General features: G+C 47.6%; 1 protein-coding gene across 1 annotated transcript in view; it reads left to right on the top strand.

Annotated features, from left to right (window-relative positions):
- NCAPD3 (non-SMC condensin II complex subunit D3) overlaps positions 1 to 19,299 on the top strand; it is a 1,141,478-nt gene that overhangs the window by 943,024 nt on the left and 179,155 nt on the right. The window contains exons 31-33 of the mRNA XM_085646993.1: positions 9,776 to 9,886; positions 11,068 to 11,241; positions 17,369 to 17,553. Coding sequence (XP_085503119.1) covers positions 9,776 to 9,886; positions 11,068 to 11,241; positions 17,369 to 17,553 — 470 coding nt within the window. The remainder of the gene's footprint in view (positions 1 to 9,775; positions 9,887 to 11,067; positions 11,242 to 17,368; positions 17,554 to 19,299) is intronic.

The raw sequence follows: 19,299 nt of genomic DNA, 5'->3' as shown, positions 1-19,299 counted from the left end.
CGGGACAGTCTGTCGGCGTTAGAAGATTGGATTTATTTAGCTGCAGCTAGTACAGTTATCCTAGAAGTACACAAAGTAGGTTCTCAGGAGACTGCCACTTCACTCTGTGGCGCATCAGATTAAATACTATACAATACATAATTATTAACTAGACACAGTCCCCAAGCATAGAAGGAAAGAGACAATAGGGTAAGTGGAAAACAAAGCGGAACCAGTAAGAAAGGTTCGAAAACAGAAATATCAGATAACTCGAAGAGACCTCTCCTCCAACTGTGTTTGTGATCCCACCCCCGAACTAATTCATTAACAGATTATAACTAACTTGCAGGTGGTGAGATACGTTTGTGTGTATTGGAGGACAGTCATGACACAAGAGAATGCTAGCAGGAGACGGTGAAGGCCAGTCGATAAGATATGATCGGGAAAGAATAGTGTGAGCCTACAGATAGTTGAAACAGGGATTAGGAAAGCCAGACAAGGATTAGTGTACTCGGCTAGTCCAAACACCAGCTTCGCAAATAAGGCCGAGGACGTATTTCGACACCAAGCTACGGGAGAAGCAGAATAGACTTCGTTCGCCGTGCTGCCTGAGTGATGGCAACACAAAATGGCGGCGGGTCACAAAATGGCGGGTCGATTTGATCGTGATCGAAAATCGAAGTTCCTCAGTGCGTGCAGGAGCATTTCCCTATAGTCAAACACTGATCACGACAGAATTTGTTTTTGTAAGTGATTTAGAAAATACCCACTATCCGAGGATATGTTAAGCCGGTTACTGGGTAGCATCCATGGGCGGCCGTCTACAAACCCAGAATGGGTCTGTTAGGGGCGGTCCCCCTCCCCGTCTCCTTACTTCGACAAGGTCAGAATACCGTGAGCCAGTCCGCACACCATGAAGGTGCTGACCAGCTCCTGCGGCCTCCTTCCTGTATGTTCTGTTTGTGATCATGTGTGGTGGTCACATGGTCACATCCACCGTAGCTCTTCCTCAGCGCTGTATGAAATAGCGTCCCTTTTACCGCCGCCATATTAGGTATGACAATCATCACAGTGGAAAGTGGTTGTCACGAATGGGGCAACCTTTATTATAGGTATCATCTCTAATTACAGGCATCACCCAGAACCACAGTTCCAGTTACAACGGTCTCTGCCCATTGTGGAGGAGATCGAGTTCAATCTGTTTGTGGACATTGCAAACTACATCACCCTTGTATAAATATAAAAGGTAATCATGAGTTGCTTAAACTAGTGTCCTCTGCACAGAGTGGTGTTGTATTACACTCAAGGTTTAAACTGAAGTACACTCGTGACACTCCTGGGGTAAAAGCTTTTATTCACGAAGCCCAAGAGAGAATGTCTATTTTCGCTCAGAGGAATGGAGATAATACATCTAGTACATGATCCTATAATCTCCTTCACTTGTTCCCCTAGGGTACTTTCACCATGGGCATTTTGCTTAATCAAAGCTAATCCATGATTCCTTCTCCACACTCCCCATGGATGGCGTTTTTCTGCTGTATTTTCCTTAGTGAGTATGCTAGGTACATAGGTCATAGTCTATTCAATAGGCTCCACAGGATGTCATTGTTGAGGCCTACCTCATAGCTACGGAACCTGTAAATCCATTTCTGTTCTCTTAATAGGAGCTTCTTTGTATCTTTTACTGTGCTCGGGATGTTCAGTTTTTCCAGCACTGTCCTGTGCATTAATAAGTTTGGTATCCCAAGTTAAATTACACACATCACACGATCCACCCTTTTTAGGTCTCGCCTGACCCAGCGCATACGCTGGTCTGGCGAGACTTATTGAGAGGGCTCCAAAAAGTGCTCCCAGGCCAGCCTAGAGTTACAGTGCATGTGCGCGGGCGCCACTTTTACCGCGACTACTTTCACTTTCACGGCCGCTTTGATGTTTGATCGCGATCACTTTCACTTTTACGGCCGCTTGGCATAGCCAATAGGTCTCGCTTTTGGGACCTTATAAGTGTTTAGTTATGCAACTGTAGGCGAGACCTATTGGCTATGCCAATGCTTGTTTCTTCTTTCAATTAACTTTATTGGCATTTCGAATCACACAGACATAAGAGACAAGCAAATATCCTGTGTCAAAAAGTTTTCCCGGCTTCCCACTTTGCAACCCCTGTACAATAAAATATCACGATTCCGCACTGGAAGATCCCATCTTATAATTCAAGGAAAACCGACATGGGAAAAGCCATCTTCCGGGTCACTTGTCAATTCCGTAATGTTTCATGTGCATAATATGCTTCTCATGATGCCTATATGGATCAAGCCAAACCCAACTTTTGAGTTCCCCCTCCCTCCCCCACCCCGCCTCCCAATTCCCATCTCTAACATCAAACCAGAATATCAATGTCCTGTGTGCATGGTTGTTATACATCATTCACCAGTTCTAAGCATTAGCGCATGTCATCTCCCAGTCGTGGTCTCTCCTCGCCATGGCGACCCCAGACTCCTGAGTCTTGCTCCTCTTTGCAGTCCGCCAGCATCTGAGACCATGCTCCTAGATCCTCTTCTAATTTTTCATCCTGGCACACTAGTTTCATAAGCACTGTTTCCGCAATAGCCCATTTGCACATGTCTCTCATCCATTCCCCCACCTGTGTTGGGGTGGGCGGCTAGTAGACCCAGCAGCACCTGTTGAATCATTTTGGGGGATTGTCCAACCCTTTGCAAGTGGGCAATTGCCTAGTCCCAATAAGTGCACAGCAGCGAGCACGTCTAAACCATATGAAGGAAGTCCGCCTGTGTTTTAAATCTCTGACTTACATCGCTTCAAGTAGGGTAAATTGTACGCAGTGTATTCGGGGTGAGCACTATTGTATTGTAGGAGCTTAAAACGCGCATTAGAGAGGACTGTCCGTACCCCCTCCAGAGCCTTTTCCCACTCCTTATGAGATAGCGGTTCCTCCACCGTGGCATCCCATTTTCGCTTTACTGGCAATGCAGCGTCTGGCAAGTCGTCTCTTAAGGCTCTATATAGATGCACTATTAATCCGTTGCCCCACGCCTTGTACATCATTATCGTCAGTGTGTTTGTACTAGATGGTTCTGCCAAGAATCCCACCCAAATTTCTTGCGTCACGTTAGAGAATATTTCGTATTGCAAAAATTGTCCAGTTCCCAGGTCAAAGGTGACTGTTGCCTCGTCATGGGTAATAAACCTATCTATATACAGGTTGCCCATTGTTTGACAACCTGCTTCCTTCCAGCGTCGTATGGACATAGAGTCCGCTATACGAGCAAAATGACGCACTGCTACAGCGGGGCATATTGCGTGTGTTGAACCACCCTCCAAACTACGGTGTCCGAGATCAGGTCCACATGTCGTGCAATGTATGGGATCTTTGGGGGGGGGGGGCTGTTTTCCACACATCAAAATTGTAGGCAATGTATAATCGTCATGTGTACCCGCCAGAAGATCAGTCTCCCAATTATTTTCAGTGTCTAGCCAATGCACTGAATGTTGAAGTTGGGATGCCATGTAGTAGAACTCTGAGCATGGGACCTCCAGCCCCCCGCCCCCACATTCTCTGTAATGTTGCCAAGTACACCCTTTTGTGCTTATTGCCCCACAAGAAGTCTATCAGGAGTTGGTCTAATGTCCGAAAATAATGTTATGGAATGATATATAGTCTGTGCAGCATTGCATAGAGACATCTTGGCAAAATTTCATTTTTATTATTGCGATTCAGCCCATAAGTGACAATGGTAGGTCCCGCCAGAATCGTATGGAGCCCCGAAGTTAAGCACATAGATGGACAACACAACAGCGATGTAGCACGTCATCAGGCAAGAGGTAGTAAGGTCTCACCTCCTTTGTCTGGAGATATTGAGGCTATGGGCTTGGACACGCCCAAGGTATCTGGTTAACTGCCATTCACCTAGCGGGGTCTATGAATGTCCGAGTCAACAGCCTGAGGTGGCGTGATCTTCTCGATATTGAGTGGCTTCTCCTGCCGGAGGTAGTCCAGAATATCTTCACCCAGAGGAGTGCTTCTCGGGTGACCTCCCCAATATACTTAATTCATTGAGTTCTGAGGAAGGTACAGCAAGACTGGTCCCAACTTATTCTTATTGCCCTGTTTGGCCAAGAAGGTTGTGCTTATGCAGTCTTTCTGTCCTTCTCCATCTGTCCTCTGCTCAAGCTGCCATTCAGACCAGACCTTCTCTTCCAGTTGGTGCGGATGCTACTGCATCTCATTCTTGGAGGACTCCACCTACATGCCTGCGGATTGAACAGGAACATCTGAGTTCCTTTCAGCTTTCACAGTCTGTGGTTGACCTCAAGACATGCTATGCACTAGCAAAGAAGTAAACTCCATGAGAGAATCATGGTCCATTCTACAAGGCCAAAGGCATTTTGCCTGATCTGTCTTGTAGGATTTCCTGGTATAACCATCCATCATCCCTCATCCTAGGCGAGTATGGGTATGGAGTGTATTCTACTAGTCAGCAATCTGCAGGTGGATGTATCCATCAGAAGAAAAAACAAATTACCTGCAGTACCGATCTTTCTGGTGGATACTCTATTTGCAGAATTCTCACCCACCCGGCCGCCTCCTTGTTGATGGATAGTGATGGAGAAAATGTTATAGTACTAGAGATAACTTGCCTGACGCCTGGGATTATTCTACAGGTGAGGAATCTGCAGGTAGATAGAGTAGCCACTGGAAAGATTGTTAGCACAGGTAAGTAACTTTTTCGACTTGTTCCTTAATCTGTCCTCTTCATCAAAATGAACTATTTAACTCAAGTTCCCGTGCACTCTTCTTCTTTCTTCTTTTAAGGAATCCAAGTGCTTCACGTTTTCACTGTCTGCTTTCTTTTATGTAAACTTTGTGTACCATTTATTGCTTTTTTGCTTCTGAAGACCATTTAAGTTGCCTTTCTAAAGTTTTTAAATGGCTTTAATAATTAAACAAAAGGAAAATTATGCCTCCTTCTGGCATGTTTTTATATGAATTTCCTTTTTTTTTATTCCACTCATAGTCAGAGATATTCTAGTGTGTATAAAATTAATGAAAGTAACTTGGGAATAAAAATGCTATTACAGAAAGCCTTTCCTTCGTTGTACCTCTTGTTATGAGGGATTCATGCCCCATAATACATTTTGAACATCATTTTGATGCGACAGTTTTGCAGGTTAAAGGCAAAGCTTAGTCCTTCATGTAACATAATATTCCAAGATCTGATAGAGACGACTAGCCGCAGATTCCTTCACGTAGAATTATCCCCAGGCATGAGACTGGATCTGGAAACTTTTGCCACAGCATCCCTGCACGCCGGGACAACATTATGCGACTCCGCCCAGGCGTCGTCCATGTACGTGACGTCAGCAAGGTCACATAAGACCCGCCCCGGCGCGCCTATGTCAGTTTTTTCCTTTTCCGCGTGCAACGCGGATCCGTTCCTTGCTGCGGGCCTCTTTTCAGGCCTCCCTTTTCTTCCATTCTTTTTTGGTGGGAGCAGTGTGTGAATGCCTTCGGGCTTTAAAACTTGCACGTTTTGTGGGCGTCTTATGTCAGCCACGGACCCTCACCTCATTTGCATGTGGTGTTTGGGGGAGGATCACGGCACGTCGGATTGTGCGGCGTTCCAAAAGTTGAAGCGGGAGTGCAGCATGAAACTTCTCTCGGCGTGTCTCTCCAGGTCGACGTCCTCCCCTCGGTCTACTTCGGCGGACGGCTTCAGGTCCGGCCGTGGTCATCGTCCTCGCCTTTCTCCGATGTCACGTTAGCGTCGCTCCCCTGTGGGTAAGTGTCGCAGTTCGTCCCCTGGGGCTAGTTCTCGGCCTACCGGGGGCGTGGACTCTCTGCGGGTGATGCGGCCCCGCGTATCGTCCTATCCACCATTTCCCGGTGTTGGGGCATTGAGAGTCCAGATGGAGACTTACGCGGCGGCTTTTCAGGCCTCGCTGGCGTCTCCTCCTTTCCCTCCTGTGGCGTCGGCGATCCCTCACCTCGCGCAGGGCCCTCAGTGGCGCCGCGGGTGGCTCCAGCGCCGACTGGGTTGGATCGAGGCTTGGAGGATGTGGTGCTGTTGAGGTGCGGCTCCTCTGGGGCACCTCATTCAGGCCACGGCGTCTCTGCCTCGCTGCATACCCCCGCAGGGGTATCTGTGGTGTCGCCGGGGCTCAGGTCGCATCCCCGAGCCCCTCTCGGTCCCTTAGCAGGGTGGTCCTGTCTAAGGCCGAGGTGACGCCGCTACGGCGCCGGCAGCAGCTGGACCGTGCGGAGCCACAGGGGTCAGTGGCCCCTCCTCGTCCCGCTCCGGGTCGAGGACAGACCCCTCGTCCTTCTCCGGGCCCCTCTCGTACCTCCTCACAGGCAGCTGCCTCGTTGGAGGGCAAGTCGGAGGTTGTATCGTCCCTGGCGCCGCCACAGGGGTTGCCGGGCGATCTTCGCCTCCTTCTGGGCCGCGGCCGGCAGAGGACTTCGGACCCCTCCCCGGGCCCATCCTGTTCCCCCACGCAGGTGGTTGCCTCGGCGGGGGTCGGGCCGACGCTGCTCCGGGGTCAGTCCGGCTCCAGCTCTACACCGATCCCCGCTCTGGTCTCCCGTGCAGGGTGACTTGGAGGTCCCTTGCCCGTCGACGCCGGATGGTGCCGGTGTCCTGCCTCAAGTGGCCGACTCCATGCAGAGGGGTCGTACGGCGGATTCATCTTCGGACGCTCATTCTTCTCCGGGGGCAGGCTGCATTTTGGTGTTGTCCTCCCCGGAGACTGGTCGCCGTGTGGTGTCTTTTTCACCGGCGTCGTAGGGTGGCTCCCCGCCCTTTCTGCGGCAGGGATGTCCGTTGAAGGAGTGGCAGGTCCCTCATTCTTCTGCACCTCCTGACTTCCAGGTCTGGCCCTTACCCGCCCCGCTTGGCCTCGGTGGACGGCCGCCTTAGTTTGCAGCCGTCGCCCACAGAGGAGTTGCTTTCTCCACCGCGGGGACCTACGGATGAGGGTGCGGTCTTCACTCATGCGGTGTCCACGGCTGTGGGCATCCTACGCATGGGCGACCCGGTGGCTCACTTTCCGGCGGACCATCTGTTGGAGGTCCTCCACCAGGGCTCTGGTGGGAGGGAAATCTTGCTTCCCTTTGAAGGTTCACTCCTTTCTGCCTTGACAGGGTCTTGGAGGCGTCCTGCCTCCGGGGACCCGGTGCCTCCGCATCTTCTGCATCGGCACCTTCTGACGCCGCGTGACCCGGCGTGCCTGTCCGTTCACCCCACAGCCGCCAGTCCCCTTCTGCGGACTGCTTTTCCCTCCCTACTGCCCCTGTTGGCTCCGCCGTCCAGGGAGGCCCGCGGGCTGGACACTTGGGGACGCAACATTTTCGCCTCGACCAGCGCGGCCCTGTGGGCGCTTATCACCTTGTGTGTGCTGGCTAGGGCCTCCTCTTGTTTGTGGGACTCGGCTGAGTCTCTGGGGTCTGCTCTAGACGTCTGAGGCGCTGGGCCGGGCCATGGCTTCCTCAGTCGCTCTCCGTCGCTATACTTGGCTTCGGGACAGCGTCTTCCCCCAAAATATTCGGGAGAGACTCATTGATCTCCCATTTGATGGCAGTCTGTTGTTTCATGCCCCGGCCAACTCCGCCATCCAGAGACTCTTGGCAGGGATCCGTCCTCCTCCGTCCCCTCCTCAGTGACTTCTAAGTTAGGGTTGCCTTTAGGTCTTCTTAGGCTGCCGGATATGGTTGTGGAGTATGTTTTTCTGGCCGTTTACGTCCTTCCTTGGGACTTTGGCATTGTTGGCTGCTGGACAGCCCCTTGTTGCTGTTGTGTGTGAGTTCTGCAGGAGTTGTTCTGCAGACTTGGCCCTGAGATTGGGCCTTCTGCTTTGCTTGGGCTGCTGTCAAACTTGTTGCGGGGATGTTTTTTTCCCCGTGGTTCTTTTGTTTCTTCCTCTGCTGCGGAAGTTCTTCCAAAGAGGGTTCCCCTATATTGGGACTTCATGTGCCCTATGTGGGGCTATTGTAGCTGTCATATGGCTTATGCTCTGCTGGAGGGTTCTGGTCACCTTAGGGTACATGTTCTTCTTGGTGTTTCCGTAGGTTGCTTTGCTCCCTGAGAGGTCGTGTGCACGGCCACTCGTGGTGGTGATCCGGGCCTCTCCTTCTCTCCCTGCTTCCGTTCTGCGGTCTGGGATGTCCCTTACTAGGCGTTGTCTACTTGGTCTTCCTGGGGCCTCGAGCTGTTCTTCTTGCTTCTGGTCTTGACTGCCGGCATTGTTCTGGCTGACAGGCTGCTCTCCATCTGGAGTGGGCTCGCCTTTTTCTCCCTAGTTTCCTTGGGCTCTCTAGGCTTCTTCTTCCTGTCTTGGCATTCGACGGAAGCTGTGCTGCCTTGTGGGGGAGTGCGGTGCTTCAGCCTCTCAGCCTCTCAGCCCTTGCCCTTGGTTCCTCTGCTGTGGGTGTGCGATACTCTTCAGCCTTCTTTCCCTCCTACATCCCCTTGGGGTCGGTGGGGTTCTGCTTGTGGGGGTTTCCTTGGCCTGGCAGGGACAAGGTTCTACCTAGTCCATAGATCTGGTCCCCTGTGGGGCCCTCTGCTCTGACTTGGCTGGTGGGGTCCTTTTGCAGGGTATCTATTCTACGTGAAGGAATCTGCGGCTAGTAGTCTCTATCAGATGTACGAGTTACTTACCTTCGGTAACGATGTATCTGGTAGCGACGATTCTAGCCGCAGATTCCTTCACGGCCTGCCCTTCCTCCCCTATTCTGCGAGGACCGTTGGGTTGGTCTTTGGTACTCACCTCCCGGTGGAGGCTGTGTCTCCTGTGAGTGCCTTCCTTGCTCTTGACGGGTGGCTCCGGCTGGGGGCGGTTCCTTCCTCCCTTGATTCTTTGGAGGATGGGGTTTCAGTGCGCTGGTGTCCTGCTGCTTTGGCTACTCCAGGTTTGGGGGGGGGGTTTACTTCTATCCTTCCCCTCTCTCCCCTCCCTTCCATTGCTGTCCTCTGGTTTGAGGGTCCTCTGGCCATGTCTTGCCCTTGTCCTTGCGGGTGGTTGCCCTCTATGTTGGGGTGGCTTGGTGGTTGTTGTCCCTGTACATCTTGGGACTGGTCCCCTTCCTTGCTCAGGATGAGGGGGGTGGGCTTCCTCCGTGTGCCATGACTTATGCCTGTTCTTCCCTTCGGTGCTCAGGGATGAGAGGTTGTCTATGTGCAGGCAGGGTGGCTCCGCAGGTTTTTGCTTGTTATTCTTCTTTCCCTGCCCTTGGGGTCTGCGGTGTTGGCACTACCCTGGTGGTGGTGTTAGTCACCGATTCTTTCCAACTTTTCTGCTCTTCGCACACTGTTCCCATGCTCCCACAGTTTTTTATCTGGTGATTCCGCGTTGTGGTGCGGAAAAGTTCTCCAAAGAAAACCGATGTAGGTGCACCGGGGCGGGTCTTATGTGACCTCGCTGACGTCACGTACGCGGACGACACCTGTGCGGAGTCGCGTGATGTCACCCCGGCGTGCAGGGATGCTATGGCAAAAGTTTCCGGATCCAGTCTCATGCCTGGGGATAATTCTATGTGAAGGAATTTGTGGCTAGAATCGTCTCTACCAGATACATCATTACCGAAGATAAGTAACTCGTACGTTTGGCGTTTGCAGAGGAGGCCTTCTGTTCAGTTGTGACCCCTGTGGTATATAAATTTCTACTTTTCTACCCTATGCAGGGCACTCTGTGTTCACCATTATTATACTGTGGATATGAGTCAGAGAAAGACGCTTTGTATCCTCTATTCAGCCTCTTTGTGTTTTGCTTTTAAATGTAGGTTCAAAAGAAAATTTTTATTGAAAACATCATCCCCATCATCACTTCTCTGAAAGGGTTTCTGGAGCAGAAACGGATTCCCGCTCTGCGAGAGCTCATGAATTACCTACGGGTATGTATTTTTTATTGTGGATGAAGTTGAACAGCCAAAACTGTGCCTCCCAGAAACCTTCAAAATTGAAATGGGAGGGAGACGGATATGCTTTAGTTAGGACGTTTTAGGACCCTCATGGTACAGGGAGTTGTTAAAGTAGCATAGCATTTTAATGGCCTATCGAAATATCTATAGTGTAATGTGGATTGAAATAGAAAACCTTGCACTTGTAACACTAAGACTTGTGGACCCTTTCTGTGAGGTAGTGAGACGTGCAATAGTACTGTTTCTGTTAATTGTCTGGGTTTTGTGGTTGCAAACGTTATTGAAATGCTAAGGCAAGCAGTTCAGGCTGGACTGTTCCCATGAGGCACAGGGTCAAGACTGATTTGCATATGGCCAGGTCTAAACTGGGGTGGCATGGTGAGCAAAAGAATGATGGATTTAACCCAGATCTCTTGACTGGGGTGAATGTTTTGATTTGTTCTGCATTCTGTCCATCAATTGTGTGTCTAAGGTATCCCAAGAGCACATCTGTGGCTTAGTGGGGAAAAAAGTTAGGACATTCATCTTTGGGTGTCTGAGTAAGAGTTGCTAGAACCTAAAGATCTGCTAAACCTATTTTGATTAAGAACAGGAGTGAGCAATAAAATCATAAAAGATTTTGAACTTTTCGTCATGAAGTAATCATTCTTTGTATAAAATGTCAGTTCTAGAGCTTTCATTACAACATGAATTGCGGAATATAAAAAGAGACTTCTTCAGCTGTATGCTATATTAAAAGTTCAGATCTGTCGAGTATATGAAGTCCTTCCACATTGAGCAAAATGAGCTCATCAAACAACTTTGTATTTATAGAAAAAAAAATGATTTACTCAAACAAAAATAATTGATTTATTAATTTATATATATTTTTATAAATAAAACAAAATTAGAAAACAATTTCTATTCTCTGTGGTCTATGAGGGGTTATCTGGTCACAAGGGGTTTTTCTCTCTCTCTGTATTTTGGATTGTCCTTCCACATTGAGTTCTGTTGTCTGCCTGTACTTTAATAGCCGTTCCAACTACCACTCCTGTCTCATGACCCAATTCTGCTGTTAAGGCCCACTACTATCTTAAGATTATACCCCACCCTGTTGATAATGTGCTGTGAAAATGGGTAGTTTCTCATCATATTGTAATTTCTTATTTGTACAGGAAATGATGCAAGATTACAGGAATGAAATTCAGGATTTCTTTGCTGTTGATAAACAACTGGCAGCAGAGCTTGAGTACGACATGAAGAGGTATGAAGAACAGTTGTCCATGGAGCAGTCGGAAGACAGTTTAATCATCAACCTAGTGCCACCCCCAGTTCCGGGCACACCACAAGTAAGTTGATGTTATGGCCAGGCTGCTCTGCATTAGGTGTCTTGATTTCACCGAAGAACCCGGTATAACTGGTACATGTGCAAGAAATTAGTACATGTGTGTAGGGAAGTAGAATCTGCTTTTATGGTTATCCCCACTTTTTGCCTGGTGTTAGAATGTTTGACTAGTATAACTGAGATCCTGCTAAATAGGATCCCAGTCTCTGTGCTTTCTCCCCTGAATTGGTTATGTTAAGTACTTAGGTACATCTCAGATTGGAGACTGGTGTACCCTTATAAGTACCTAGTATATCGTACCGACGTACCCAGGGCATAGGTACACCATGGGTCCCCGAGGGGCTGAATGATGTATTATGCCAACCATGGGGGGGCCACTCAAACTGCATCTACAGGCCTGCCATGGCAGCCTGTGTAAGATGGAACTAGCACCACTTATGACAGATATAGGTTTCCCTATATCTAAGGTCACTGCACTTAAAACCTACAGGTCACCCCTAAAGCAGGCCTTTCAATCCTGAAGGCAGGGTGCTCGGTTCTAAGTGTGAGGGCGCCCCTGCATGAGCAGGACACCCCATAACCTTCGGAGTCCATTCTCCCGGGTTGTAAGTGCAACAGTCATTATGACATATAGAGGGGCCATGCGTCATTACGTGATGACCATCTCTAAATTGGCAGTCACGAACCCTATCATGTTTGGTATCAAACATGTTCGAATCATACCTCCACACCATAAACTGTGTCGGAGGTATGATTCCATGCACTGTAAAGCTCCTCCAGGAGGCCTTCAGTGTGCCCGGGACCAGTCTTCTAGACCCAGTCAGCACAACATGGTTGCTGCCGACCAGAGACACGATTCTGCCCTCCTGCTTCTGAATGAACCAAGGGGAAGGCAGAACAATACGTATTCTGTCACAAAGATATGTGATCACCTCCCAGACAGGGTTTAGTGTATTGGGGCAGGGTGGGGGCGCTTGCCAGCGCCACTAATTCTGCTTGAAGGGCCCATTTGGTGCCCTCTTTGCTTAGTCCAATTTAAACCAGCTCAGAGAGCCGTTGGCTCTCGCTCTGGCGCGAAACTGGACAAAGGACATGGGAGTATCCTCTCCACTGTCTGACTCCTCCCCTGGGAGGGAACCATTTATTGTCCCAACCCTTACCTTAGGGTACTTATGGGCTCACCTGTGGTTGGGTCCCTATTTTAGTTGTGGGACTATATTGATTTCAAGATACCACTTCATTTTCGACCTTCTGGGCACTCTGGACTTCGCTGGACTTCACTTTGGGCAGCAAGGGAAGACTCCTACTGTCACCCTGCTCATCTGCTGCAACATCTGTGCCTGTGCTCCATACAGGAACCTTCCAAGGCCTGTGGACATCCAAAACACCTGGAGGAATCTCCCTTGAAGTGAAGGAGACATTTCCCTGCATCTGCAGGCACCGCAACAAAGCTGACTGGTCTGCTGATCCTCAGCTCTCACGGACCCCGAAAGGCTCAGCAACACAGGTGGTGGTTCTTGACAAAGTTCGAGGCCTGCACTGTCCTCTCACCAAGTTTGAGGCCAGTATCCCTTGTCGGAGCCAAACCCCTGTGCACTGCGTTGACTTGTTGTTGCAAAGGCTTGTTGGCTTCCTTCCACCAAGACTTTCGGGCTCCAAGTAGCCCCAACCTCAAGCATCTCCTGTGACCAAGATCTTCGTCCCCACTGCATCACTTGCACCGTGGGCCTGCATCTTTGCTGAGCTGCTCGAGGTCCTCTTGCGACTCCAGTACCTCCGGCCTGAGGGTGCTCTTGAGGTTCTTCCTTGCGGGCTCCCCTGACAACCCTGGGCCTGCCCTGACTCCCCTGCTTGTGGTCAGTCACCTGGATCCTGCTGGTCCCGACACTGCACCTTTTTCCCTTTCCACATTGGTTACGGTTGCCAAGGCTTGTTGGTGCTGCAGACGGACACCGACCTCACGACATCCGACGTGGGACAGCTCGTGAACAGCTCCTGGTTTTCCACAGCATCATCTGGTCCACACAGCTGCATTTCCAAGGTCACCGTTAGCTCTCCTGCAACACCAGACATCTGTGGGCATTCATCTTCCGTGCCTCCTGGTCACTCCTGAGTGGCATAGACTCTGTCCCCTCTGCTTGCAGGTACTTCTCCTTTGGCATCCACCTTTGGGTTCCAACGGACACTTTCACCTTCCCCAGCAGCGGCATCTTCCTGAAGTCCTCCATTGGGTTCAACAGCAGTTTCCGACACCACTTCACACCTTTTCACCTAGCTTCCCTGGTGTAGGTATCCTGGTTCCTAAGGTATCCACGGGTGAGGTGGCTCTCCAACTTTGTCTTCCACAGGGCTTCTTCAGGGTCCACTGAGAAGGGTCCTTCTTCTTTAAAATTGCAACCATGACTTACCCATTGACTTGTATTGAGCCCGCGGTCATGTTCGCACTCAGCACACGGCCGCCGTGGGGTTCCTGGTAACTTACCTCGGGTAGTTCCTTGGTCCCTGGCACTTCTAAGTCTTCTGGGTATAGTCATGACTTGAGTTGTGGTTCTCATACCACTATTTGAGGATATGGTTTGGTCTCTCCCCCTGGCGGTCACTCTGTATTTTGTGCTACTTACCAGTTTTCTCTGTAAAGTATTATGTGCATTGTGTTCATCCAGCGGAAAGAAATATTTGTATGTGTTAGTGGGTGTCTTATAATAAATACATATTTTTATAACGAGACTGTGTGATTCTTTTTCACTTAATCTATACCTATAAGATTACGTTCTGGTAAAATAAGCTTCTTTACACTCCTTCTGGACTAAGCCTGAAGGCTGCTTTCCACAACTACCACTTGGAGAGCTTTCTAAGGTTGTCTAAGACCACCAAAATCACCATAAGGGTTGTCTGGATTGGTGAAGGGTGCCCAAAGTGTACACGATATACCAAGCCAGCTTCTCACAGTGTTCATTATATACCTCTGCGCGGTCTATAAGGCTAATCAGACTGTATTGTTATGCAAAATTGACTTTATTTACTACACACTATGCAACTCCAACCCAGCTTCAGGGAGTAAGGTACATATTTTCAAGCCCCTCACCTCGTCCACTTGAATATATAACCTCAGGTTTTATTGAGCAGGACTGTTGAGTATTTTCCTTTCTTTGTCATGAAAAGTTTGTGTGGCTTACTCCAGGCTGTGTTCTCTTGGTTCTCTATGCTTTCTCTTGATCTAGCTCCTTGGCACACATTTCCTCCATAGTGAAGGTCATGCACAGCTGGTGTAAAAAAAATAAGTATACATAAAAAACAATGAAATACACTAGAAAAAAAGTTAAACTGAATGATGGTACCATTGAAGTTTAAAAGGTATGCACACAGCACTCGCCATAACTTACAGCTGCTTTTCATTCCCAAAACACCAATTCGTCTGTGGCACAAGACCAGAAACATAGCCATCAAGAAAGCAATATGGTAGTTGTGTGGTGTGTTGTGTGGATTGGTAATGTCGTGCAGTTCCTAAAATACATAGGATCTGCGCATTTAGACAGCATAAAGTAAGGGATTGGTGTCCAGACTGATTCCAGACACCCCCAAAAGATATCTTCGCCTTTAGACCAGCTAGCTCACAGTGCCACCATAAGCCCCCTATCCCTACCAAGGAGCAAATTGTTTCTGGCAACTATCGAACATGACAACTCTTGATCCTTCAGGGATCGTGGAAACAGTACAGTACTTTGCGCTCAGTCACTCATGCTCACTTGCTCTCAGAGATGCACAGAATAAACGATGGGGACGTTTTCAATAGACATTCATTGAACCAGCGTCATTCTGGTATAAAACATGTTTGCTGCGACAATCATTAGACCGAAACTGGTGTATAAGATTACAAGCACCAACAGAGTAAATAAAAGGTAGATTTCTATCATTGTGCTAAAACAGTGAATATATGCAGGCATATATAAATGACAGTAATCAAGCGTACTCCTAAGATGCAAACCCTACCTAAGTGTACCTAACATGTATGTGGGTGTAAAGCCAAGAATCCCCTAGGAAAGAGCCAACCCCATTACCTGATGGGCGAGAACGAAGGACCCTGTCTTAGTCTCGAGTGGGACACACTGCAAGGGATGTCAGACCAGTGCGTGCTGGAACTTCTATGTGCAGGGACCTCAGCGTCTTGTGTCAGTGTGGAAGCTTCTTCTCTATCTATCTAATGTAGGTATGGTTCTTTTGTACCATAAAGATAGCCTTTGGGGTTCCTAACACAATCAATATGTTATGAGTAGGATTATGTAAATGAGCCTGAATCAATACCTGCAGTTATGCAAAGTAGTTCTTTCACCCTAGGATGAAGATGACCATGACTTTCATACGGAGTATGTTCATGTTGTTATGCACGTCGTGTGCAGGGACTTTTCTAAGAATCCTCATGCATAATAAATTAGGCTAGTTTCAAGGAAACCGATCGACATTTATTCAGCACATTACTGGGTAAAAGGTCCGTACTAGAACCGTTATGCAGAGCGAGGTAGGATAAATTTAGGTGAAAGGTCATATAGCTGTTTAGGCGTACATTGGGGTACATAACAGTAATCTTAACTGCCAAATTTCTGTAGTTTCACACATTTGAGCTAGAAACATCCAAGAAGGACACGCAGAGAAACTTAAGGTCATCCATTTATCGAAAAGGATATTCACTCTATACATGTTATCATATCTATATATGTGTTCTGGGAAACCACTTATTGGTGGTACAATTAAGTGCTTATGACTGTAGTTCGATTCCCTTGTAGGAAAAGAAGAATTACATATAAGTATGAATTATTTTTGTTCTCACCATCTGTTGTCTTCACCATCTGCCCTCCCTTATGGTGATTTGTTTTTTTTTTGGGGGGGGGGGGATTTTGGGTGGGCTCTCCTCAGCTTCTTAACAAAATGAACTGATAATGCTTGAGAGCAGGGGTCTTCAAGTTGAGGACGGTCCCCCGCTAGGGGGCCCTAACTAATCCCAGAGGGGGCGCCAGGGTCTGGTTAAAGGAAGCATCATGGTGGTAGCAGTGCTTTGTTTTAAGCTGAGAACAAACGATGAGCAGTAAGACACTCTGTAATAGGCCATTACTAGCTTCTTTTGTCATTGATATCTTGCTGGGTGTATGTGTCTAAAGAGAATGGGCTGCAAATAGTCTGCAAACCTCCCGCTCCCATTTCAAATAATCAACTATGGATACTTTTACATGTTAGTAAGGCCTAGCTAATCAGGATTGAATGTTTGGCAATCATGAATTTGATTGCATTTTTAAAAGGTTTACCTGTCATGTTTAACTAAGTCTATACATATTTCAAAATTGAAAATGTAATAGAATTATTGTGAAACATTTTGGTGGGGTCCCAATGATATTTTTTTATGCTGTGGGGTGGGGGGTGCAGCATTAAAGAATTTGAAGACCACTGCTTTAGAGGAATTTTGCTTTGTGATAATGGATTCTAAGAGAGCTGGGAGCTTCTGATGTTAGTCTGTTTTTCGTTCATTTCCAGGCCTAATTTTTGATTTTCTAAAAAATAAATCGCCTTCAAATGTTCAAATATTACTTACAAATGTTGCAGAGATCTCAGGAACAATTAATTTTTAAATGCTAGTTTCTCCTCTTTAAAGATATGATTTGAAATTGTTCTCCAGTGTTGATATCCTCTCTAGATAAATATGCAACCCTCACTGCCACAGATGAATGTCTCAGGAATGGATTTGTTTGACTCCAATGATGTGGACTCCATTTTAACAAACCCCTTTCATGAAAGTACCGGATCTATTCAGAAGACTCTTGTATCTCTTGTTAATAATTCTTGGGTAGTAGTGTTTTGGGTGAATAACTTGAACATTTATTGTTTTATGTCTTTTGTAATTGGAGATCTGCCAAGAGTGCAAACTGTACACTTAATCTGTTAGGCTGAACTGATCAACGCTTTCCACGAGGCCTAACTATAGGCAGCAAGTGGAAGTAGGCAGTGCACTTTTTTGGAATTGAAATTCGGGCATCAGTAAAGGATTAAGCAATCTTTTGATTTACTAACTGATGTACTTGGCTGGCTCAACATACTGTTAAATAAAGTAAAAACAGTGTGCTTTACTTATGTCCCCTCTTAAGGTTTCACCTCAGCGCCTTCGAAACGGCACCCCGCCTGTAAACCAGAATGGACAAGTTATGACTCCTGTATCATCGCGGTCATTAGCAGCTGCAACATCACCTAACGCTCAACAGCGAACACCTTTATCTTCCCCATACCTTACACCCAGAGTTGGTATCTTAAAGAACCTAACAACAAGACCTAGGTAAGACATTTTACAGCAGGTTAGCATTACACAATTTCCTGACTGTTCCTTTGAAAATGTTGGTGCCAGCACAACCAATCCATCCTTATGGTTATTCTCTTGAGAGATGATTCTTTCTATAAAGTACCTCTTTGGGTAAGAGAAGCCCGTGCAGAAAGCTAAGGCACCGAAAACTTGTACTTTATCCGCTTGGTTCACTTGTTCCTTTAAGAGGGATACTACTTATCAGGATCAGGGTGCCAACTTGGATGACCTGTAACCTATCAGTGTAGCGTGCATAATTGTCACTCCTATCATCCTTGCGTACGTTAGTGTAAATAGAAGTACTACTTTCTACGAAAGTAATTCGAACTCTTAGGTTACTTCTGTGAATGTGTCAAAGGTTTCTGCATATGCTTAACATTGTACTGCTCTTCATGCGCAACATGGGACTCTCAGCTCGATCACTGGGATGATTCTAGCATGCGATTCTATGAAGGATACCAATATTGGAGAGTTACAGGTAATTAACTTTTTCTTTTCTCTTTATCGATGACTGGCTGTTGAAGGTGGGCTCTTCAGTCAGCTGTAGACCACCACCGATGTCAGCGAACCTCCTGACATTGTTTGAGCAGAAGTTGCAGCGAACCTCCTGACATCGTTTGAGCAGAAGTTGCACCTAACTCCTTCACATAGGCTTCCTCTTAGAGGAACTGTCTTGGACATGGTGCAGTTCAGGGCCCTTCCTCCATTGCAATGCGTCCAGGACATTTGGACTTTGATCCTGAGGCTTCAGCCTCAGTCCTGGGTCTAGGTGAGAGCAGCTCTGAAGATTCATGGCCTGTTAGCCTCATGCATCCTGCTTGTCTGATTGTCCACTTCTCCAGGTGGCTTACACAGGTTCTGCAGTGGGCTCTAACGTCTCCGTTGACCCAGCACCATGGATCCTGCTGGATGCCATCCAGGTTTTCAAGGAGACTGCAGAAGATATGTAGAGGTGGTTATTTCTCTGTAGTGTGGCCAGCATAAGAGCCTCTCCTTTCCTCACCCAGAGCTAATGGTCGTGTCACTGCTGGGTTGGGAAGGTCATCTAGGGGAGGTGGAGACCAGAGGAATAAATACTACTGACCTTGTTTTCCACGTGATTGTGTTACGGACTTTCTGTGTTTTGGACTCTAATTAGAGTGCTTCGGTATCATTTGTTTGTATCTCCTAAATGTATACAGCTGAAATATGTACTACTGTTATCTCTGTCCACGAGACGATTTGATCAGAAATTTGGCTAAGGCCAGAAACCCGGTTCATCCTTATTTGTCCACATATGATCTTGCCGTCATGTTGTTGGTTCTTACTATCAGCACCTGATACTTCAAATATGAAAGAAAAACCAGCTGGTGCTAATCTGACCACTTTCAATTTCCTCCAATTGAAAGACCTGTTTGCCTGTATCAGGTACCATCTGCCCTGCAAATGTGGAAAGCCCATCTATGCCCCCCATCCCAAGGTTCTGGCGTACATGTTCATAATCTCGGGACTGGGAGGTTATAATGTCTGCACCAAAATAACCTCTTGAGTGACCCACAACGGTAGCGCCTGCAAAATATGCTGCGCCAGATCTATAGGATCAATAAAAAGGAAAAGCATGTTTGCAATCCTTAAAAGATTTCAAGATTAAAAAGTCCAACTTGTTTCCAAATACCTTTTCGCCTTCAAAAGAGATCTTCAGAATAGAAGATTTCTCAGTAAAATCTGCTTTCTATTCCCTTG

Source organism: Triturus cristatus, chromosome 3_2, assembly GCF_964204655.1.
Source record: "Triturus cristatus chromosome 3_2, aTriCri1.1, whole genome shotgun sequence".
NCBI classification, from domain to species: Eukaryota; Metazoa; Chordata; class Amphibia; order Caudata; family Salamandridae; genus Triturus; species Triturus cristatus.
This window is presented reverse-complemented; position numbering and strand designations above follow the sequence as displayed.